The sequence below is a fragment of the Sceloporus undulatus genome, chromosome 3 (assembly GCF_019175285.1).
Source record: "Sceloporus undulatus isolate JIND9_A2432 ecotype Alabama chromosome 3, SceUnd_v1.1, whole genome shotgun sequence".
NCBI classification, from domain to species: domain Eukaryota; kingdom Metazoa; phylum Chordata; class Lepidosauria; order Squamata; family Phrynosomatidae; genus Sceloporus; species Sceloporus undulatus.
Window position 1 is genome coordinate 217,251,054 of NC_056524.1, and position 24,272 is coordinate 217,275,325.

Consider the following 24,272-nt stretch of genomic DNA (forward strand, 5'->3'; position numbering starts at 1 on the left):
TTGAAAACTAGCTGTCTTATCAGCCCTTTGGCTGCTTTCCCGGACAGTGTGAAACCATTGCTCCCCAAACATCTGCCTTTTGGCAGAAATGGGCTGTTGTGTTTGCCTGTGTACCTTTAAAATGCTGGAGCTCAGCAGAAGAGATGTTTTGAGTGGGATGAGGCTCAGTGGATGGAGAAAAGAGAGGCCCTAGGTTTAATAAATAAATAAATAATTTAAATTCTAAATTTAAATTTAAAAAATATTTTAAAATTTTCTTTAAAAACCAAATTGTACCAAATGTTCACTTTAACCACATGAAGCTCTGTAAATATAAATCTATTTAGACTATGTATACAATATTGTAATTTAAAGGTATAATTAATTTTCATTTTGCCAATTGTTTATGTCAGATCTATTGCCATAATATTCGGTGACACAGTTGGCCCTCCTTATACATGGATTTTTTATACACAGATTTGAGCGTACACAGCTTGAAAATATTCCAAAAAAGTATAAATTTCAAATAGAAAACCTTGATTTTTCCATTTTATATAAGGAGTACCATTTTGCTATGCAATTATATTTAATGGGACTTTAAATTGGTCCTGGAACCAAACCCCAGAGGATAGCAAGGACCCAATGTATATGGGAATTATGAGTAACATTAGTACAAAAACTATTACTAACATTCTGTATGGTGTGGTATGGGAGGAGATCAAGGTGAGAGGTGACACCATGAGTTACTGCACCAGGTGGCATCAACCCTATGACACTGCCATTGGAACCAGTCACACTTAGTTTTTTGCATGGAGAGGTTCGCATCTGTCAATCAATTCAAAATCGATTCACTGTTCCCACTATGTTTCAAGGCATCGAATCTCTCTGTGGCATTTAAATCTGGTCTGAAGTGCCCATTCACCACCGTTCTGGATCAAAATGGAAGTGCCTCTATTTCCTGAACTGTGGTTGCACGATCCTAATCTATCTGATAGCTTACTCACACTATTGGAGATGTAGATCATTGTGGTTCTTTAAAAAAGAACCCTTAAAGGACCCAGTAACAAATGCACTGGTTTAAATGGGTGTTTTGATTGTACCCCCCCCCCCCCCCCCCCCCGCCGCAAACTGCACCGAGTACAATCGGTGCAAGTCTGAATGACAGGGAAATAACCCAGTTTCCAAACGGGGTTATTTTGTAGTGTGAAATGCATGCATTGAGAGCCAGAGAAACCCGGTGGTATCACTAGGATGGGTGCAGCCCACACTGGTAACACCCCAGAAGAGGGGTAACACCTGATTGGGCCATCTTCCCACTAGAGGGGAAGGGTGAGCACTCCTGACCCTACTTCCCTGTGGTGGTTCCTTCTGAGGAGCAGCCGCCTATGGGGAAGGACAAGGGCCTCTGGCTATGTTTCCCTGCTGCAGCAGCATCCTCCTTCATGCAGTCACCTCATAAGGAAGCCACCACAGCAGGGAACAAAAGCAAAGAGGCCCTAGCTCTGCTTCCCTGTGGAGGCAGCAGTCTTGTCCTGAGGAGGCCACATCCACCAAGGTTCTCCTTAGGGTCACCTTAAGTCTGAAAAGACCTGAAGGCACACAAGAATAACAAACCAAGGTGGGGGCATAACATTGAAGGGGGTAAGGCTACTCCCCAAGACTCACTGTGTGTCCTTAGGCAAGTCACACTCTGTTGGGGTGTGAGTATTGTGGCAAAAACAACAGCAGAGGTTTGAGAAATTTAACAAAAACTTTACTTAACAGAAGTCTCAAAAAACTGAAGCAAAACAAAATAATATGAATGGCACAGCACAGTCCAAAATCCTGATTCAGCAGCATGCATACATTGTCTTACCATGAGAGCAGAATTCAATGAATACTCCCACAAGGCAGTTATACCTTTCTAATTAGTTAACTATCACCTGATCTACTTAGCTTATTACCATGGTGTACACCTGCCTGCTCGCTAGAGTCTCATCCAGTCACAACTTAGTACCTGGACACACTCTGTCAGCCTCGTTGGATGGCAATGGCAAACTGTCCTATAATGAAATTTGCCACGAAACCCTTGTGATAGGTTTGCCTCAGGGTCACCATGTAAAGGCACACAATAACAACCCAAAGTGTGGGCACAGTGTCGAAGAGAATAAGACAATTCCTTGAGTGGCTGGCCTTGGGCAAGTCACACTCTCTCAGCCTCAGAGGATGGTAATGCAAAAAAACCCTCCTTCTGAAGAAACTTGCCAAGAAAACTATGTAATAGGTTTGCCTTAGGGTCGCCATAAGTCTGAAATGACTTGAAGGGTACACAAGAATAACAAACCAAAGTGGGGACACAGCCTCGAAGAGAGTAAGACTACTCCTTGAGTGGTTGACCTTGGGCAAGTTGCACTCTCTCAGCCTCAGACAATGGTAATGCCACACACACAAAAAAGCCCTTCTCAAGAAACTTGCCAAGAAAGCCATGTAATAGGTTTACCATAAGTCTGAAAAGACTTGAAGGCACATGAGAATAAAAAACCAAGGTGGGGGCACCACCTCGAAGAGAGTAAGTCTGTTCCCTTAAACTAAACCCACTGGGCTGACCTTAGGCAAGTCACTCTCTCTCAGCCTAAGAGCATGGCCATGGCAAAAAAAAAAAAACCACCCTCTGAAGAACTCTTGCCAAGAAAACCCTGTGGTAGATTAGTTTTGTCAGATGCCTCTGTTTCACAATAGTAGAGCCAAGTGAAGTATCAGGTGCAAAGGCCAAGTGTTAAAAGAGAAGAAGTCAGTTTCCATTGGGCTGGCTAGCCTAAATCTTCAATGAGCTTAAACAGCAGTTTGGATCTAAAGTCAAAACAAATCTATCCAAATAATATAATGAAAAACAGATAATCATGATCAAACGTTTGCTTATTTACTCATTATCATTACTTTCCTAGTCAATTTAAAGTCTGAATTAAGGACTTTTTTCTATTCAGGGAAGCATTCTAGGCTGCAGCTAGATATTTTTTGAGTATTTCAGATCAGGGTTTTTGTTTATCATTCATTTATATGTTTTATTGTCTCTAGTTATTTTAATGGGATAACTTATTTATTTACTGTTTTTGTATTCTGCAGCTTGATATTTTTTGGAGTGTTTCAGATAAAGGTTTTTGTTTATTTATTTGTTTTATTGTCTCTAGTTATTTAAATGGGATGAATTGTTTATTTACTGGTTTTGTATTTTGTGGTTTTTAGACTGTACACCTTTGGCAGGTTTTATGTTGTTCTGATAACCCCATAAAGAGCTATGCAAAACTCACAGCGTTAAATAAATAAATAAATAATAAGAAGAAGAAGAATGGGGAGGGGGGGAAGGAACATCGGTTATATGTTTGCAGCAGGTCAGGAGCATGGTGCAGTGGTTTGAGGGTATGGCTATAGAGAGAGACCATGGTTCAAATCCATGTAAACCCCATTCATAAAATCATAGAGTTGGAAGAGACCACAAGGGTCATCCAGTCCAGTTCCCTGCCATGCAGGAACTCACCCCCAAGAGATGGCCATCCAGCCTTTGTTTAAAAATCTCCAAAGAAGGAAACTCTACTACTCTCCAAGGGAATGATTTATTCCAGTGTCGAACAGCTCTTACTGTCAGGAAGGTCCTCTTAATGTTGAGGTGGAATTTCTTTCCCTGTAGCTTGCATCCATTGTTCTGTGTTCTGGTCTCTGGAGCAGCAGAAAACAAGCTTGCTCCATCCTCAATGTGGCATCCCTTCAAATACCTAAACAGAGCTATCATATCCCTTCTTAACTGTCTCTTCTCCAGGCTAAACACAGGACGTTATGACATGGGAGGCAGGCATCATTAAATTGGCATTAAATCCTGTCAATATCGCACAATAATGGGTTGATTTTCATACAGCGCCATGCGGTGTCACCATTATCCTGTGAATAAAGTGACAAAAATCGTTGCGCTCTTTTATTCACTGGAAAATCCTGTGAAATAAAAAGCAGCATGTTTTTGCCGCTTTGAATACAGGATAAAGGTGATTTTGCTGCTTTGTTCATGGAATAATGGCACGATGATGGCAACGTCATATTAAAACCAACCCATTATTACGCGACATTGACAGGGTTTAATGCTGATTGCCTCCTGTGTGATAACAGTACATACCTAGCTCCTCATAAGGCATGGTTTCCAGACCTTTCACCATTTTGGTCCTCCTCCTTTGGACACACTCCAATTTCTCAATATCCTTTTTGAATTGTGGTGCCCAGAACCTGACACAGCATTCTAGGTGAGGCCTGACCAAAGCAGAACAGAGCATCGCTATCACTTCCCTCGATTCTAGACACTATACTTCTATTGATGCAGCCTAGAATCGTATTGGCCTTTTTAGCTGCCGCAGCACACTATCAGCTCATGTTCAACTTGTGACCTATGGTGGCATTTATATGTCCATTTTGCTTGCAAATTCACTCCCTTCATGTAATTCCAGCCGTCTGAAAAGCAAGCCTCCGGATGGCTGCTGTTTCCAGATTTCCCAGTGTCTCTTGCCACAAGGAGAAAGCCTTTTTCTTAAAGGGATTCACACACACTTCCCTCGCCCCATTCTCTCTTCCTCTCGCAGGCTCTAATTGAGGGAAGAGTGGTGGGAGAAGGCAGAGAGAGGATGTTTTGCCATTCCTCCTGGACAGAAGTGGAGGACATGCCCTGGAAAAGGAGGGCATCGGGGAGTATCAGCCCTCTGTGGAACCAGGCAGACTTATGGACCCAGCCCCCTCCACACTCTGTGTGTGTGTGTGGTTTTATGGAGTTTGCAAAGGGAAGCCTCATTCTGCCTTCCTCTGACAGCTTCTGGAGCTTTTGGGGCAAAGAGGATTCCCCCCAACAGCCCCTCCCCTCCCTGGAGCATGTGTGCACTTGTGGAAATGACAATTTTGAGCATGTTCAGAAAAGGTATTTCTATGCTGGCAATGGGGATTTGTTTGTCTCCTTTTGATACCCAAATTCGAATCTGACTCTAAGTACAGTGGAACCTTATTATACGCAGGGGATCCGTTCCGGATCCCTCCGCGTATAAAAAAATCCGCCTATGCTCGAGCCCCATTGTTTCCAATGGGGCTCGTGCGCGGCGGCGCGGTGGCGCAGCAGCGCGCAAGGCGCAACGTGTATGCACGCCCATTCAATTGAATGGGACGCGCCGCCCCGCGCGCGCCGGCGGCTTTGAGCACCTATGCTCAAAGCCGCCTATAAAAAGGCAGCGTATGAGGAGGCTCCACTGCATTGTGCCTTTATTGTCCCTTTGTTGCACTCTTGTGTGTGATAACCATTAGCAAATGGGCTTGCTATTCTGGGACGGCACCACTTTAACCATTTTTAGGATGGAAGCACATAGGTCCACCTGTGGAAAAGTCATAGTCTCCTTAAGCCAGGTGTCCCCCATCCTAAATCGCAAAGTTGCAATTACCTCATGAACAAAGCGGCAAAATCACAATTACCCCATGAACAAAGTGGCAAAACCGTGATTATCCGGTGAATAAAGTGGCAAAATCCATTTTCCCCACAGTACTTTATATTTCTCCCTGTTACTAAATCTATTTTGTTAGCTTTGACCCAGCTTTCTAATCTAAAATAACCCCTCTGAGAGACTATTATTATTATTATTAGAGTCTCCTGCAGACATTATTATTATTAGTCAGAGACCTTATTATTATTGTTATTATTATTAAAGTTTCCTAGAGACTACAGTATTATTATTATTAGTCAGATACATTATTATTATTATTGAGTCTCTTACAGACATTATTATTATTATTATTAGAGTCAGAGACCTTATTGTTGTTGTTGTTGTTAAAGTTTCCTAGAGACTATTATTATTATTATTATTATTAGAGTCTCCTAGAGACATGGTCATTATTATTATTATTATTATTATTATTATTATTATTATTATTATTATTCCCTGCTGCTCTCTTCTTCTACTAACTAATCTGAGGGGAAACTGAGGGGGCGGCATCCTGCCTCGCCCTCCTTCCCCTCACTCCTCTTTCCCTCCAACAGGCTGCTCCCTTCCTACCCCGGTTTCCGTGGCAACCGTCCGCACTCCCCCAACCGCTCCGCGCCTGCGGCGGAATCGCTTCGCAGCAGCAGCAGCAAGAGCCCAGGAGCAGCAGGAGCAGCGCCAGAGGAGCCGGGGCTTCTTCCCGACATGGAGCTCCTGGCCGCCGCCATCAGCGCCGCCTGCGCCCTGGACCACGAGGGGAAAGCGGGGGAGAGCAGCCGTCCCCACCGGGAGCAGCAGGAGGAGCAGGAGGCGGACAGGTGAGAGCCTCCAAAGCCTTCGGCTTCCACTTCTTCTGCTTTGCAGGACCTGTGTCCTCCACTTTCAGCAATGTCCTCCATTTTGAGCAGAGCTAAGAAGCATGGGTTTTTTTATATTTCTATTAGTGTTCGTAGGTCCAGGTGACCAAGCGTCCTCCTTTTATCCAGGACATGTCCTACATTTCAGCCTCCCGTCCAGGAGGCACGTGAAAGCCTCCTCCATTTTGAGCAGGGCTTAAGAAGCATTGGTTTATGTTTATATGAGTGTTTTTAGCTCAGGGTGACCAGGACCTGTCCTCCTTTTCTCCTGGACATGTCCTACATTTCAGCCTTCCATCCAGGAGGAATTCAACAATGTCCTCCATTTTGAACAGGGCTAAAAAACATGGATTTTTATATTTCTATAGTGTTTTTAGCTTAGGGTGACCAGGGCATGCCCTCCTTTTCTCCAGGACCTGTCCTCCATTTTCAGCCTATGTTTGTAGGTCATGGTGACCAGGACCTGTCCTCCTTTCCTCCAGGACTTATGTCCTCCACTTTCAGCCTTCTGTCCAGGAGGCATTTGAACATGTCCTCCATTCTGAGCATGGCTTTAGAAGCATGGGTTTATGTTTATATCAGTATTTTTAGCTCAGGGTGACCAAGTTTTCTAAAGGACATGTCCTACATTTCAGCTTTCCATCCAGGAAGAAATCCATTTTGAGCACCACTAAAAAGCATGGATTTATATTAAAATTAGTGTCTTTAGCTCAGGGTGACCAGGAGGACATGTCCTCCATCTCAACCTTCTGTCCAGGAGGAATTGCAAAAGGTCCTTAATGTTGAGAATGGCTAGGAAGCATGGATTTATATTTCTATTATGGTAATGTTTGTAGCTCAGGGACAGGTGACCAGGTGTCCTCTTTCCCTAGGACATGTCCTACATTTCAACCTACCGCCCAGGAGGAATTTATGTTTATATGAGTGTTTTTAGCTCAGGGTGACCAGGCGTCCTCCTTTTTGCAGGAGCTACATTTCAGCCTCTGTCCAGGAGGAATTCCAAAAGGTCCTTCATTTTAAGCATGACTAATAAGAAACATGGATTTATACTGATAGCAGTGCTTTTAGCTCAGGGTGTCCAGCTGTCCTCCTTTTTCCAGAACATGGCCTACATTTCAGCCTTCTGTCCAAAGGGTCCTCCATTTTGAGCATGGCTAAGAAGCATGAGTTTACAATTCCTACGAGTGTTTTTAGCTCAGGGTGACCAGAGGTCCTCCTTTTCCAGGATGTGTTGAAATTTCAACCATCCATCCAGAAGAATTCAAAAACGCCTTCTATTTTGAGTATACAGTAACTTATTTATATTTTATCCAGGCTGACCATCTGTCTTAACCTCAAAGGAGGACGAGACATCGCAAAATGTAGGATATTCAAGGACAGGAAATGGAGGATATGACTAAAGAAAAAGCTAAAAACTCATAACATAAATATGAATTCATGCTGGAAATGGGATTTGGAATTCCTCCTGGACTGAAGGTTGAGGGCATGTCTTGGAAAAGGACCATCTGGTTTACCCTGTATTTATTGGAGTGTTTTTAGCTTTTATTGAGTAATGTCCTACATCTTGTGGTGCCTTGTCCTCCTTTGTAGCGAGGACACCTGGTAACCGTGCTTTTCAGTCCTAAAACAAATGGCCCCAATTATATTGCTCCCAATATAATAAGGAAGATGGGAGGGGGGGAGTCCTCTCCTGCTTTGTCCTCCTCCAGCTTTCTTTGCACTTTTCTCACTTTTGCCCTCAACCTCCTTTTCCCCCCCTTCCCAGCCCTTTCTCTTCTAAAATTGAGCTAGCATGGCATATTACTTTCAGTGTTGCATTATGACCCTTGAGACCCTTTGAAGAAACTTGCCAGAAAAACCCCATCATAGGTTTGCATCAGGGTCAGGAATTTCTTGAAGGCACATACAACAAGAACAACCTTTCTCTTCTCCTGCCTCACCGAGTTATTCTGTCCTTGCCTGCGCCCCTCATGTTTTTCTGTCTGTGCTGTCAAATGAACCACCACCCAAAAAAAAAAAAAAAAAACCAACATAAAGGGTCACAACCAGCCCATATTTCACATGTGATTGGAGAGGAGGACACCCAAAGCTGAGGAGAATGTGCCCCATTTTAAATATCTGAACCTAGTGCTCAAAGGAAGGTCTGACTCCTCATTTTCTTGGTGCCTTTTTCTCCAGCGCTTGAGAAGTGGCTTGTCGTTTTTTGTATGCCTTCAAGCCATTTCCGACTTATGGCCACCCTAAAAGAGCTAGCATTGTGTAGTCATTTGAGTGTTGATCGAACTATGACTCTGGAGACCAGGGTTCAATTCCCAGCTCAGCCATGAAACCCACTGTGTGACCTTGGGCAAGTCACACACTCTCAACCGCAAGAGGATAGCAATGGCAACCCCCCTCTGAAGAAACCTGCCAAGATAACCCCATGATATGTTTGCCTTAGGGTTACCATAACCGGAAAATGACTTGAAGGTACATAACAACAAGATGACCCTGCATAGGATTTTCTGGAGCTGGGAGTGTGCGACTTGCCCATTGGGTTTCCATGGATAAGACCCAAACCCTGGTCTCCAGAGTTGTAGTCCAATGCTCAAACCACCCCATCATTGTCCTCCCCCCCCCCCACACACACCTCTCCCTTTATCAGCGTCATAGAATCATGGAATCATAGAGTTGGAAAAAACCACAAGGGCCATCCAGTCCAACCCCCTGCATCATTTCAATGAGGCTTACTGGTTGGTCTCTTAACCCTCTGCACAGAGGCACTCAGGTTCACCAGCAACCTGAAAGAGCAGTAAGGGACTGATGGTTTACTCTGACCCTTTTAAGCACTTGTAGTAGCCCAAATCATAAACCATTGCTGCTTTTGGGTAGTGGCAGTGACCCTGGATGGTGGTGACTAGGGGTGATGCAGAACAGCAGCCAAGTACCACGCTTCTGTTTCCTCTTCTTCCCAAAGTGGCTCTCCTTCCATGTCTGGACCAATTGCTCTTCCGGAAGAGAGTTCTGTGCATCCTGACGGCCCACCTGTTTTCCCTGAGGCCCTACAAATGATTCATCCCATGACAGCTGACTCCTGGAAAAATTTCATTGAGCAAATAGGTAAGAAAAGCATTTGGACAGCAGTCTTGGGAATGACGAGTTACAAAGCAGTGTGCCTCGTAGGTGCTTGTTGCCATATTTTGTTTGGGGAAAGCAGCTTGACAGCAGAGAAGGTGTAAGGAAAGTGTAAGGTACTTAACACTTTCTCCTCTGAATTGCCACTTCATATGATTTAGTAAGCTGCTGTGGAGGGTGGTAGACTCTTCTTTGGGAGTCTTTAAATAGAGGTTGGATGGCCATCTTTCAGGAGTGCTTTAGCTGTGTGTGCTTGCATGGCAGAGTCTTAGCCTTTGTATTCCCCTCCAGCTCTATCTTTCTTTGATTCCCTTTCTGAAATGAGGATCCAGCTGTTTGCTCTCCTCTTGGAAGCACACATGTTTGAAGCACCACGTTTTGGGATGCTGGGGATGAGAGGAAAATAAAACTGAGAGTTGATTTGGAAGGGGAAAACAGGCATGAAAAGATGTAACACCTCTCTTCCTCCCGTCTTCTCTCAGTTTTCCCCTGCTGAAGCTGCTTTTTTGAAACAAAAATGGTGTTGGAAGCTTAGGATGCATATTACATTTAACATTTAGTAAGCATTTATGTAGTATTCCACCTAGTGGGATTTCCATTTACATAAACATGCAAAGGATTTAGTATTTTCATGTTTTATAACAATGTATAAGACCTAAGAAACTAACTGCATGCCAACTGTTTGTGGAACAAGTGGATGGAACAATGTAAATACCATTTTTTAATTACTAAGGTAATAAATATATCAAAAAAGGGGGGAAATTAATACAAACTAGAAAGCAACTTGAACCAAAATATGTAAGAAAAACACATACCCCCCCAAATAGTATGAACACATTCTTTTCATGTAAAAGAAATATTTAAGCAAGGTGATTCCAAAACATCATTGTTTAACTGTACAAGGCACTAGCAGCAGCAGTGCTCCTATTGCATATGCCCAAATACAATTATGGTCCTTTAAATATTGTTGTCGGTTTCAGCAGTCACATGAGAATTGAACCATCTTCCTTTGCTGACCTCTTATTAGTTTCCAGTCCAGAAAAATGAAACTCATCTTCTATCACTGGAGTAATATTCAGAGACCTTCATTAGACTGAGCTCAGCTGTGTTTGATGGTATAAATCAGGGAAGCTCTTGAGGACTAAGAAATACTTGCGTCCTTCCATGACTATAATGTAAAAAACTGTTCCATATTACAATCAATGGCACTAATATCTGGATTATTTTAATCTCTATATAGATGATAATTTGTTTCCAAATTATTTTAGGGTACATTCTTGTAGCTGTATATTTCTTTGCTTTTTTGGTCCAGTGATTTATTAAGATTCTGGAACTTGGTATTATGTTTGCAGAAAATACACAAAAGTTTAGCTGTATGCTCCTCTATCAAACAAAAAGCCTTAAAGTTGTGTGTGTGTCTGTGTTTGTGTGTATCACTAGTGTTGAATAATTTTTCTCCCTCTCTTACTATATTCAGTGCCCTGTTTAGTGTTAAGGAGATTATTAACAGAAATTTCAACAGCTACTGAGAATAGTTAACAAAGTAGTTCAAGTGGAATTATACAAACATCTTTTCCACATAATGCATTTAAGAGCAATCGCTCCTTTTCAGTATAGTGTGGGAAGCTAAAAGGAAAGTGCATGGTTTCCAAGGTACAGTTTCTCCTATTGCTATTTTAATCCCATTTTGAACAGTGTTCCAGAAAGAAGTGATTACTGAATATATTCACAGTTTGGGAAAGCATTCTATTTGGTCACCTTCCCACTGCAAAATGTGTGTGCATCTAAGATTATAATTTAAATATAGTCACAGTTGTGTATAACATATTAAACTGATAGGCATAATGTGTCTTTGGGAAAGTGAATCTTCTTTGGATTCCAATCTGAAATTTAAAGGAATTGAAGCCTGCCCACAAAATAGGTTGCATAGCTCCTTCAGAGTCTAGATGAAGTGGAATGGATTAAGCAGCCTACAGATATGTAAATAACTGACTGCCATTGCACATGGGTTTGTGCATGCATTTAAGGGGTTATAATTTTAATTTACATTTATAGAATCATAGAGTTGGAAAAGACCTCAAGGGGTATAAAATTCAACCCCCTGCCATGCAGGAAGCCACAATCAAAGCATCTCCCAACAGATGGCCATCCAACCTCTGTTTAAAAACCTCCAAAGAAGGAGACTCCACCATATTCTGAAAGAGTGTGTTCCACTGTCGAACAGCTCTTGCTGTCAGGAACTTCTTTCTAATGTTGAGCTAGAATCTCTTTTCCTGTAGTTTGAATCCATTGGTATGGGTCCTGTTCTCTGGTTTTGAGGGAATTATGGCTAGATAGTGATGTATTCAAGTCTTCATGTTTCAAATCCAGTCTCAAATCACTACCTTCAAGTCTCAAGTTGAGTCTCAAGTCCTTGCAAATTACTTTCAAGTCAAGATGAATCTCAAGTCTGGGAGCCAGCTTTTAACACAGGGCATGTTTCTCAGAGAGGAACACAAAACACATTAGGCAATGGACTAGAGGTGAGGATTGAGGTCTGCTTGGCAGCCTGTACCTGCTGCAAGCCTCAAGCCAACTGCCTAATACATTAGATGTTCTTATCGAAGAATTCAGCCCCATGCTTTTGGAGTGGGTTTGCCTGCTGCCTGACGTAAATGGAACAAGCAGGTCACTCACTGAAAATATACAAGTCTCAAGTCAAGTCGAGTTAGAAGTGAAGCAGACTGGCACAAAACGCCAGTTTGGGGGCAGCATGGGGGGTGTGGCGTTTAGGTGACACATGCCCTGATGCAGCCCCCAAGCTAGCATCACACCACCCACTCAACCACATAGCAGGCAGTGTTGTGCAGTTGCTGCAGCCCCGATCCAGTGCTGAAAAAGGGCGGCATCAAGCTACCCCTATTCAACCATCTGTTTCAGCCCTAAGTGCAAAGTCAAGTCATTGAAGTGACTTAAGTCCAAGTCAGTTGACTTGAGTCTACATCACTGTGGCTAGAGCTACATAGCTTTCCCAGTTGTTATTATTATTATTATTATTATTAACCTTTATTTATAAAGCGCTGTAAATTTACACAGCACCGTACATACAGTCTTTTTAATTAGACGGTTCCCTGCCCTCAGGCAAATATTATGGCAGTATTGTAAGCCATGGAAGAGATAATTCTCAAATTAAAGAGAGCGAAGGAATTCTGAAGCATGTGGCATATTTTAGCATATTTCTGAAGTAGCTTTCTAAAGGGTTTACCTTTTAATGCTGTAATGTTTTTGGAATCATCAATTTAGGTAGCTATATTTTTATACAATCTATACAACTGAGGTAGATACATTTTTTGCTTGGAATTCCAATATTTTTATTTGGTTGCTTCAGTGGTTTCTTTTCATTTAGACCAGAAAGATGTCTTTCATGTGATCATACTTTTTTCAAAAAACTACCTTTCCTCTTAGCATCAAGAACTAAGGAAAGGTAGATGTAAAATTTGATTGGCTACATTTTTGTGTGTTGAAATGGCCAAGTATTTGCTCATGTACAAAATTTCACTGATCATTATATTTTGGCCTGGAAACATTTCTCCTCCAAATCAAACAAGCTAGTAGTTTTGAGATTTGGGACATGTTCTTTTTGTTCTGTCTAATAATTATGTACTTGGATCATTGGCTTTAGCCAGCTTGAGCTACTGTATGTGTTATTTAGTTGTCATTCTGTAGCTTGGAAGGCAGAGATCAAAAACTCAATCCTCCATATACTAACCAATTTGGGAGTTTCTGCTCTAGTATTCTCTTTGTCTGAGACTACAACATTCAATTTTCCAAGCTGTTCTGACTGAAGTAAGGAATGAATATAGCTGCAGTTTGTGCAAATCTGTTAATTGATCTGGACTCGATTTAGGAGTAGATATACTGAAATATTTATTTTTGTCATAGAAAAATGATATTTGTTCAGTAACATCTGATGTTCTTTGGTACTTTCTAGGTCTCTTATATCAAGAATATCGGGATAAATCCACACGTCAAGAGATTGAAACTAGGCGGCTGCAGGATTCGCAAACAGATACTGAAGAGTGCTTAACTAGTGAAGAGGCACCATCAGAAACTGAACCTACAAATGCCATTGAGAGTAAAGCTGTTCCTCAGATCAACTTGCTCAGGAATTCCACGTCAAGATTTAATTTATGGCAGGATCTTCCAGAAGTCAGAAGCAGTGGGGTTCTGAATATTCTCCAACCAGATGAGATCAGACTTCAAGAGGTAATGGCAGCTTCAGGGGAAGATGAGCATTACATTTGTGTGTTTCTAATGAAGCTAATTGTAGCCTGATTCACTTCATGGCATTCTTTAAAGTTATGTTTTCTATGTAGTTTTAAATTTTCTTCCTTTGCTCTTAAAAGGTCAATGAACATTCTGTTTCTTCTCAGGCTCAATCTCAAGCTATCAGAGCAGAATTGGTCTTCTGGAGAATGATTACAGTATTTATCAGAAGGCATAGCTGGGGCTAAAATTGATAAAGTTGATATTTTTAAAATTAACAATAAAAGTGTAAATTAAAAATATCAGAAGCAGCAAGGCAGTCAGAAGGGTGTAAAATAGTACTGAAACAAAACAAAATTCAGGGAAATATATGAGTTACTTGCATCAGTCTTCAGTGTGAAAGACACTGGAAAAACTCCCACTCCTTTGTTTTCAAGCAGTGCAGATGAAGTTCTGCAAGCCAGATAGAAATGACTGGTTTTTTTAATTCAGCAGACTAAATAGTAACAAGTCACTGTGAATGGATGGCATTCACCCAAGACTCCTTGAAACCCTTAACTGGTTGATCTTTTAAGTAAAATATGTAACATATCACTGAAATCCTGCTTTGTTCCTTAATGACAGGAAGTAGACAGTGTCACACACTGATTTTACAAAATGATCTCAGGGGATCTCACAAGATATTGATTAGTTAGATATATTTACAGCTAGATTGATGGAAAGCAGCATTCAGATTTAAGTTTATTATTAATCCAAGAATTTCTATTCCACTCCACTCTGGTTTGCAATCAAACTACAAAAGAATGAAATAATAAAATACAACATATACAGTTATGAAAATGCAACAAAGAAAAATGAGAACTAAAAACAAACTCATTACAAAACAGCCAGGATAAGGGAGAAATAATAAAGATGTCAAAAATATACAGTAAAAGGAAAAACTTTCCTGAGACAAGGGGATAAAAATCAAGATAAGGCAAGTCTTGCCTCACCAACATACTATGATTTTTTTTAAAAAGTCCAAAACCACATAAATCCAGTGAGTACTTTGGAATACTGTGTGTTGTTTTGGCTACCCATTACTATAAACTGGACAATTTTGTGCTGGAGAAGATATATTCTAGGATTATACTGTTGTACATAGAATCCTAGATTAGTCAGATAATTGTTTTCTTTTTGTCCTGTGTAGAATCAAACACAACAACTATGCAGTAAAATGATGGAAATAGTTTTAGAGTTCAGGCAGTCATCAGATGGAACACTATGGTATATATCTATGCCATGGTTTAGCATTACAAAAATAAGCTCCGGCTATTACTCACCCATGGGTTTTGTATGCTCCTCCTCTTATCCAGCATGTTTGTGAAGAGGAAATTGGAAATTTCTCCTGTTTTTTGATTAACCACAGTGAAGCATGTTGCTTGAATCCTTACCAGTAATTAGCGAAACCAAGGAAGCTGTCTTGGTTTCAACAAACACAGTTAAGATTAAACTAATGTTTCAGGGCTGGAAAACACAATGAATTATGGTTAATAAAAAAAAAGAAGTGAACGTTTCTGAATTCTTCCTCATGGCGATCCCAGAGGAAGTGGGAAGCATATGAGCCTCGAGGGAGACTAGACTTATTGTTATAACTCTACACTGTTTTTAACAAATTTGTGTACAAACCAATACATCTAATTTAGACATAATTTTAAAAGGTCTAATCATGTTAAAAAGTTGTTCTATATATGGAATCCATGTGGTAGGATTGGAACAGACCCTGCTGAATTCCAAGCTTTCATAAACAGAAACCAGCAAATCTTGTACAACCTGGAGTAGTGGTGGTGATGCTGTGTGCTTTTAAGTTGTTTTTGACTTATGGTAACTCTACAGCAAACCTGTCACAGGCCTTTCTAGGCAAGATTTGTTCGGAAGGGGTTTGCCTTTCTGCCTTCCTCTGAGTCTGGGAGAATGCAAGAGTTATTCTGTCTGAGCAGGGATTTGAACCTTGGTCTCCAGAGTCATAGTCCAACACTCAAACGACTACAGCATGCTGGCTCTACAACTTCATTGGTAATTGCATTTCCAAAATCCAGGATTTTCGTGTGGGTGGATTGGTTAGAAGTGTTTATATCTAGAAACAAAAGATAGCAGCAAAGACAGGAGTTCCATGGTGTTTTTAATTCAGATGTTACTAAATGTCCCCATGTGACTTTCCTCACTGAATTTACCAAATTAAAATGAGTATCCTGCTAGTGTGAATGCTGATTTTCTCCAGTGTTGTTATACCTGTCTTGTATGGATGGGACTATGTTTTAGAGAACATCAGTTGTGCCAGCCATGCTATGCCGCCCAGTGCTGTTTTTACAAATTTTGCTCAGGGCAATACAGTAGAGAGTAGTGTAAATTTGCCATGTAGTGTAGTAGTGTAAGTTTGCCATGTAGACAAATATTGTTCATTGTCCTTTAAATGTGTGTGTGAGTGTGTGTGTACTTACACATGTGCACTGAGGAAAGTTAACTGTAACAACAATGGAGGAAAGTGTAGGTCAAGGGGCATGATTTGCATCTTCCTGGATCCCATAACATTCCATTTTTTCATGCAGTTGTCCCTCCATATTTGCAGGGCCCCTCATTCATTCATTCATTCATTCATTCATTCATTCCTTTGCTCCCTCAGGTGGGGGATGAGAAAGAGGGAAGGGGTAGCCCAATACAGTGGTGCCTCGGGTTACGAAATTAATTCGTTCCGCCATTCCCTTCGTAACGCGAAAATTTCGTAACCCGAAATAGCTTTCCGTTAGCGCTGGAAGCCTATAGCATTTGAATTTCGCGCCGAAATGAATTTCGTAACCCGAAAAATATTTCGTAACCCGAAACAGTTTTTGCCAATCCAACTTTTTCGTATCCCGGAAATTTCGTAACCCGCGCATTTCGTATCCCGAGGTACCACTGTATACTATTGGCTCCAATACACCATGAGGGATAAAGTTGCCCATCTCCTCTGCTGCGATTGCTGGCATTGGGGTACTTTACCCTGGTTGCTGATAACTTCTCTCCAGCCAAGCCCACGCATGAGATCAATGGTGAGGGGAGAGATGTGTTATTTTATCATTCTGTTGCCTGACTTTGGACCAACTTCACTAGCAGGGCTCTGCTGGGGAGGGGGAAGCAGCAACTGGGGTGAAATGCTCTATTGCCAAAAATCACAGCAAAGGAGATGGGCAGTTTCCATCTTCTCTCTCTCTCTCTCTCTCTCTCTCTGTGTGTGTGTGTGTGTGTATGTGTGTGTGTGTGAGGACATATTAAAAATGCATTTTAAAAAATAAATCAACAAATGATTTGGATGTGTGGGTTCCTTACTCATTATCACTCACTGGGACACAAAGGGGTAAAAAGGATTGGATGGAAGAGGCAACCAGTTAGAGCACAAGTTGATAAGACTAATAGGTAAACAATAAGGCTATTGGTTGGTAGGTTTTTGGTGTGCTAGGAAGAAAGAAAAAGTGCATCCCTTTTGTACTGATTTGAATTTGGGCATGGGAAATGCATGACAGTCATACAACATGAGTCCAGTTTATTTTTAGTAGGCATGGCACCGCAGAGCAGGAAAATGTAAGGTAAAACTGATGGTTTTTCATCAGTGCAAACAATCCCTACAATATTTTTTTCCAGGACTGGCAATATAAAAAAATATGTAAAAATATGTAAACAGAAATCTAAACACATAAAGCAAGCATTTTATAAAAATAATAAGAAAAAAACATTCTTCATATTGCCCTGCTGTGACTTCTATACACAGTGGATTGCACTGGAAGACTGGGGATTAACAATTTTTTGTATACAATAAAGATACTGTATTCTCTCTCGCTTCTGATACCTAACCTATGTTTGGAACCATTGGTGTATATAATTGGATATTTAAATTACATGTCTGCGATGTGAAATTTAACACAGAGTCAACATTGTTGGGTCCTGCATGCTGTCACCATTGCAAAAAGACCTATACTTCACATTTAGAAGGTTCAACATTCACCATCTGTTGTCTGATGGTCAGAAGATCTTAATGCTTTATTTACACAGGAACATTTAGACATACAGGTGGTAAATGCAAGAAAATGTATTCTTAGAACTATGGTCTGCTTATATCAATGTATATCTCAACACCTAGCCTTTCTTCTTCCTCTTTACCTCTCTCTCCTGTTTTTTATCTCCCTCTACTTTTATGTTTTTTGACTTTGTAATCATATGTTAAAAATCTAATAATCATATAAAATATCGTGTGTGTGTGTGTGTGTGTGTGTGTGAGAGAGAGAGAGAGAGAGAGAGAGAGATCTTGGGCTAATGCCAAGGGGCCATCCGCTTGTCTCAGGTTTTGGCTCAGGAATTTCAAGGACTGGGATGCTGATGAGCTGATAAACCTAGTGGAAATGCTACATTTTCAAAGGACTGGGCAAGGTGATACTGGCAGTGTAATCCTATGGATGTTTCATCAGAAGGAATTTCTGTTATGTTCATGGGGACTTACTCCCAGGAAAGTTTGCATACTACTGCAGTCATAATGTGCAAATCAATTCTGTGTTTTTGCTAAGGACCTGCTAATTTGGACTGAATTTATAAAATGTAAAAATAGTTGATGAGTTTAGAGGTAATGTAGGCCCCCAGATCCAGTACTGGCTCTTGAGAAAGGTCAGACATTTCTCATTTACACTTTGTACTGTCATTCTATGCATCTGAGTCGTTTTCTGTTTAACATTACTCATTCTACAGATGTTTTAAATTCCAAAAACTGGGAGCTTTGAAAGGCAGTATTAAGGAATTAAGCATGGTAGATATTTGTCTCTCTGGCTGAAGACTGTAACTAGGGCAGACTGATCTGAATTACGTCTTAATTTAAGTATTATTGTGCCTTATGCTTGTTTATGATTTATGCTGCTGCTAAAATAGCAATTTTATTCTTTTTTAAAATTAGTTTAATAAAGAAAGCAAAACAAATCAAAATTAATTGACAGTAAACAGATAAAAAGCTGAACCCACTTACAACAAATAAAAGAGTAATCATTTCAAAATAAATATGTATAAATATTCAAAACTAACAGTCTTTTATTTGAAAAATACAAGAAGTTCAAAGGTAATTTTAAAAGAGGAAAGAACACAGCTCAGGAATGCCATTCATGTGGTATCCTCTTGTAGAGCACAAAGTATTTTCCATCTACAGACATTTATTGGTCAAATCATTTACCAGTCTCTAAATAATTCCTAATTTAAGAGGTTGTGGTTGTCTACAATCAAAGCAGAATGGTAGTCCACAATTTAAGAATCACTAATCTGGAGGTTGGGTGGGAGTTTTCTATGGATAATGAAGACTGTGTTTAGGGAAAAAAAGGCACCTTTGAAAATATGCACTTCTGACAGATTTGGTTAACTAGGGGTACCGTTTTGAGAGAGAAGAAAGAATGGATAGTGAAAAGGGCTGAGGTGTAAAGCAAAGTTCAAAAGTCTACATTTAGAATTAAACTGGAGGAAAAGATAACATTTGTATTAGTTGCTTTGTTGTGGTTAACCATAACCAGATGTGTTATCATAAGATAAATTAGCACATATAATCTAAAGGAGGGCTGGGCAGCTGTGGAAGACTTGGGGGCCACATTAGCTGTCCAGGAGATCTTGGAAGGCCACATTCCACACTGTGCCGCTTCCATAAAATAAAAAACAAAACACTCAAAACTTCTTTTTTGTCCCCAAATACACCCTAGGGAGTATGTTTTAGGCCGGGCCTTCCTAGGCACTCAGATGACATTTTGAGGCAAAACAAACATGTTTTGGAAACATTTCACAAAAATTCATTTTGACTCCTTGGGGTTCCAGTGGAGGTCAAACATGGTGGAAACATGTTTTTCTGGGTCAGCTGGAAAAGTCAGCAGTAGCAGAACATGTTATAAACCATCCTGGGCACAAAATGCTGTTTGAAAACACTGAAATTCTGGACCATGTCAACAACTATCAGGTTAGATTGCACAGGGAAGCCATTGAAATCCATAAACACCTGGATAACTTCAACAAGAAAGAAGAAACTCTTAAAGTAAAGAAAGTTTGGCTACCAGTCCTGAAAAATACCAAAATCAAGAACCAGCAAATGTAAATGAAAACCACCCTGGTTGAGGGGGGTTTCCCCGCAGACAATGGATCATTAATGAAATAGACATCCTGAGGCCTTGCCATTCAACAACAGAACAATACACAGATTAATATACAAATCATTTCCCCTCAACCAACAGCATATATATACCCCACTCGCTTCCATGCCAGCATTCTCTGAAGATGCCAGCCACAGCTGCGGACGAAATGTCAGGAATAAACTCTTCTGGAACATGGAACATCTTAGCCCGAAAAACCCACCAAAAATTATGGTGGAAACAGCTACTAGAGACCATCATGGGGCATTATGAAGCAAAACATATTTTAATAGTCCTGGGAAGCCTATAGGACACATTTTGCCCATCCTTGATCTAAAACATATCCAGAGTGTCTACAGACTTTATCACACGGGGTAAAATCAGGGGATTCAAAAGGCATTGTCCAGAGAAAGTCGCACAACCACGGCTAAGATTATCACACACATCACGATTAGAAAGGGCTTATCCAGGGAATAACTAGCAGCAAATCATTCACAGGATTTCCTTGTGAATGATTTGTTGCTAGCTATTCCCTGGTTACAGTATTCCCAGGATAAGCCCTCTCTAATTGTGACATCATGTGATAATCTTAGCCACGATCACTTTCCCTGGATAATGCCTCTAGATTTCCCCCGTGTGATAAAGTCCTACCTTAAATGCCGTTTCAATGAGAACAGGATAATTAAGCATACATCATGGTTCAGTAAGAATTTATGTGTCAAAAGCATAATAGGATTGTGGCCAGGGCTTGTAGCTCTAGCATAAAGAGAATCTGATACTACTGCAGTAGTAATTGGAATATTATATGTATGTATAGTTTTTGCCTTGTATATATTCCACTGGAGTATGTATGTCAGTAGCTACTAACAATAGTAAGGGCATTTCCCCTTGCTTACAGAGCTGATGGGCCATAATAGCAAGTTAGTAGAAGTTCTTGTTTTCACTTCAACAACAACAGCTTTAAAAGAAGACAGAATTAGACTTATTTATACAAGATTTATACAGTGACAGTACAGATACATATTGGGAGAGAAATGCTAAGAAAAAGGAAACACATTCTTGTTTATGAGTACAACACTGCAAGAAGCTATTAGCAAAAGGAAAATAACTGAAATTGATAGTTTGTCCTCAGTCACAGCACAAGTAAACTGCTTAGAAAAAGTTTAAGGATGTTTATATGATAATGAATGCAAATAATAATTTGTCCTCCCTCTGCCAGGTATCTGAAAGGAGGCAAAATAAATAGCCTGCCAGTTTTGAGTTCCCTCTTAAAAACAGTGCTGGGTCTCTGTGTTTAGCACTTTCTATATTGAAATCAGTTGTGGGTAAATAAAAAAGTGAGCTTGAAAGAGTAAGCATATATATGTTAAAAAAACAACTTTCAAATCATAGGGTGCATCTGCATTGTAGAAATAATGCAGTTTGACAGCACTTTAACTACCATGGGTGCATCCTACAGAATCCTGAGAGTTGTAGTTTTGTGAGGCACCAACACTCTTTGGAAGAGAAGGCTGAAAATCTTGTAAAACTACAAATCCCAGGATTACAAAGGATGGAGTTACAGCATTTAAGTTATGTCAGACGGCATAATTTTACAGTGTAGATACACCCACATTCTAAAAACTAGATTTAGGTCTTCATATTTTTGTTTTTAAGACTAATCAGACTAAGGGGCCAAGCATTTTGCCACTTCCCGAAGGCCTGGAGAAGCGGTGGGATTGGGGCCTCTGGGGCTGCTGCTGCGGATGTCCAGGCCCCAATCCAGAGGGGAAAGGGGCGGGTGCAGGCCGCCTCAAAGGGGTGGTCTGTATCCTGCCTTAGTTTAGGTGCAGGACAAGGATAAAAGAATGAGTTGTGGTTTTAGTTTTTTAAAAAAACAAAGTTTCAAATTTTGATAATTGAAAATTGCAGTAACTGCAAAATATAATGGGCCGAAGTATTTAGACCTCCAAGTGATATAAGGAAGGAGAAAGAACAGAAATGGAATAATGACAGAAATGACTATATCACTGATAGATAGCTTTATTTATCTAGACATCTGTTGAGCATCAAACACAAGAAAACATGAATCACCAAGGACATTCTTGAGCTATACGGAGTATATTTTAATGATACAGAAAACAGAATAACAAGCCAAAAGAGATATTTCTCAGGTTCTTGTAATGTGATAACATGGATGTAATGATCAAGAATGTGACTAGGAGGCTTGAAACAACTATACAGGAATTACACGAGTTCATAGGTTTGTTGTTGTTAACTGCCTCAAGTCGTCTCCAACTCATGGTGAACCTATGGATGAGACACCTCCATGATCCGCTATCCTCCACAGCTTTTCTCAGGTTCTGCAAACTCAGTCTTGTGTCTTCCCTGATTGAGTCCATCCATGTGATGTATACAGTTGCCATTCTGATCAACGTTTGATCCTAGGTATGGGAACGCTTTAACTATTCTGATATCCACATTACCTAGGTTTAAATTATGTATTTCTTCCGTGGTCATAATTTTTGTTTTCTTTATGTTCAGCATTAAGCCTGGCTTTGCACTTTCTTCCTTGATCTTCCTCAGTAATTGTTCCAAGTCTGTGATGTTTTCCTTTAGTAATATGGTGTCATCCGCATATCGATGTTGATGGCCCATACGACAACCTAAAAATGCAGTTTAAGATTATACTGGGCACTGAAATTTAGGCTTCTGACAGATACACACACATTGTTGTTGCTGTTGTCTGACTTCAAATCATTTCTTCTTGGAAAAGCATTGGGAAAAAATGCTCAGTTGTGAGGAAGCATTGTTTCTTTGTGCATTGGGTGTGTATTGTCCCCTTATGAATCTTTATTGCCGCTTTGAGTTTATTGCCATGTTCTATCTGTTCTGTAGAGATCATGTACTATTCTGTCACACTAAAGGGTTAAGGAATATTCTGCTTTATGAGGATCACTGATAAAAACTGCCAATATCACTGAAGCCTGGATGTTTATCCTGTCTCCTTTTTCCACTGCTTTCCCCACAGAGACTTCTCTTTCACTTCTAGAACTTTCTTTCCTTTTTCCAAATGAATTCATCAGCAGTTAAATTGTGGTGTGATTCACATCAGTGTATACAGTAGCATGACATAAAATGCTATAACAGCAAAGTTATGAAAATGAAATTTCAAGGCTATAGCGTTGTTTGTAGACTCAGAAAAATAATAACGTTGGGGAATATTTTCGGGGATCAGCAGTTAAGCAAGATGTTTTTTGGAATATTCTTGTTTCAAATTGTTTGACTGATTGGTTGTAACTGTTTTGTCTGCAGCTTGTACCTGCCTCAACTGAGGTTACAGAGACAAGTGGCAGCTCATGCTGGAACATGATGACAATTTCTAAAATCTACATTTTGCACCTAGTGTGCACAAATCATTCTATCAATCTTTCATTTTTACAGCTGTTGTTATACAGTGTAGCCTGTTATATGCATGCCGTATCTTTTGGTCCATGTAGAGGAGACTTGTTTGGTCTACGAATTCTACAGTATACTATTTTGTAGGAATTCTGCAGAGATTTGTAAATGTTTATACAGTACTGTAATGAAACTGGACCTGAGTGACAGTCACTGAGGCGTCATTGTCATAGCTTATTCATTCTTCACATACAGTCTTGAAATTCTCCTGCAGGCAATGTTTGAACTGGTCACTTCAGAAGCATCATACTACAAGAGCCTGAATTTGCTTGTGTATCATTTCATGGAAAATGAACGATTGAAAAAGATTCTACATCCTTCAGAGGCTCACATTCTCTTCTCCAATGTACTGGATGTCATGACAGTCAGTGAACGGTAAATCTCATAATGACTATTATAAGTAGGAAAGAAACCTGCAACTCAGGATTTCACCATCCTTTTTTTCCTCCTCCCACTCCCATTGTCACGCTGCATAGACCATGATGTGTGTGTGTGCTTATTTTCAATTTCCCTAGATGACTGAGGGGCAGAACAGACAGTCCCAAAAGAGCGGCTTGAAGCCACAAAAACCTGATTGGGGTCACAGCAACTGCATACTGCAGCCCCAATCTGCCTTTTTGTCAACCCAAAAAGAAGCAGCAAAATGCTGCTTCTTTTTGTGCCGGCAAAAAGCTGGCTTTTCCTGCCCCACCGTGGCTTTGAGGCACTCCGGCAGCGTGCAGTGTCTAAACGCTGCGCCACTGGAGTGCTTGAAAGCCAGCTGCTGTGCAGGCAGCTGGACAGTGTAAAGCGTGCTTCCCGGCATCATGAGGGTGTGCGTCATGCGTACGCCATGACCCCAAGCCAGCTGGAAGCTGGCTTTTCACGCTAGTCTGAACTGGCCCTGAGCTTTATTTCATAGATGCTTCCCATTTGACATAAAGACATCCATTGCTGCCTATAATTACTATACTGGAACAGCATCATTGCTGATTGCCATATGGCATATTCACTTAATTTCTTCTTTT

At 40.6% G+C, this 24,272-nt stretch overlaps 1 protein-coding gene across 3 annotated transcripts in view; it reads left to right on the forward strand.

Moving 5' to 3' along the window:
* NGEF (neuronal guanine nucleotide exchange factor) overlaps positions 1-24,272 on the forward strand; it is a 98,523-nt gene that overhangs the window by 44,101 nt on the left and 30,150 nt on the right. For all 3 annotated transcript variants that reach the window (XM_042459027.1, XM_042459029.1, XM_042459030.1), the window contains 4 exons: positions 6,011-6,271; positions 9,267-9,409; positions 13,395-13,669; positions 23,480-23,640. In XM_042459027.1, the coding sequence (XP_042314961.1) occupies positions 6,011-6,271; positions 9,267-9,409; positions 13,395-13,669; positions 23,480-23,640 (840 nt within the window). The remainder of the gene's footprint in view (positions 1-6,010; positions 6,272-9,266; positions 9,410-13,394; positions 13,670-23,479; positions 23,641-24,272) is intronic.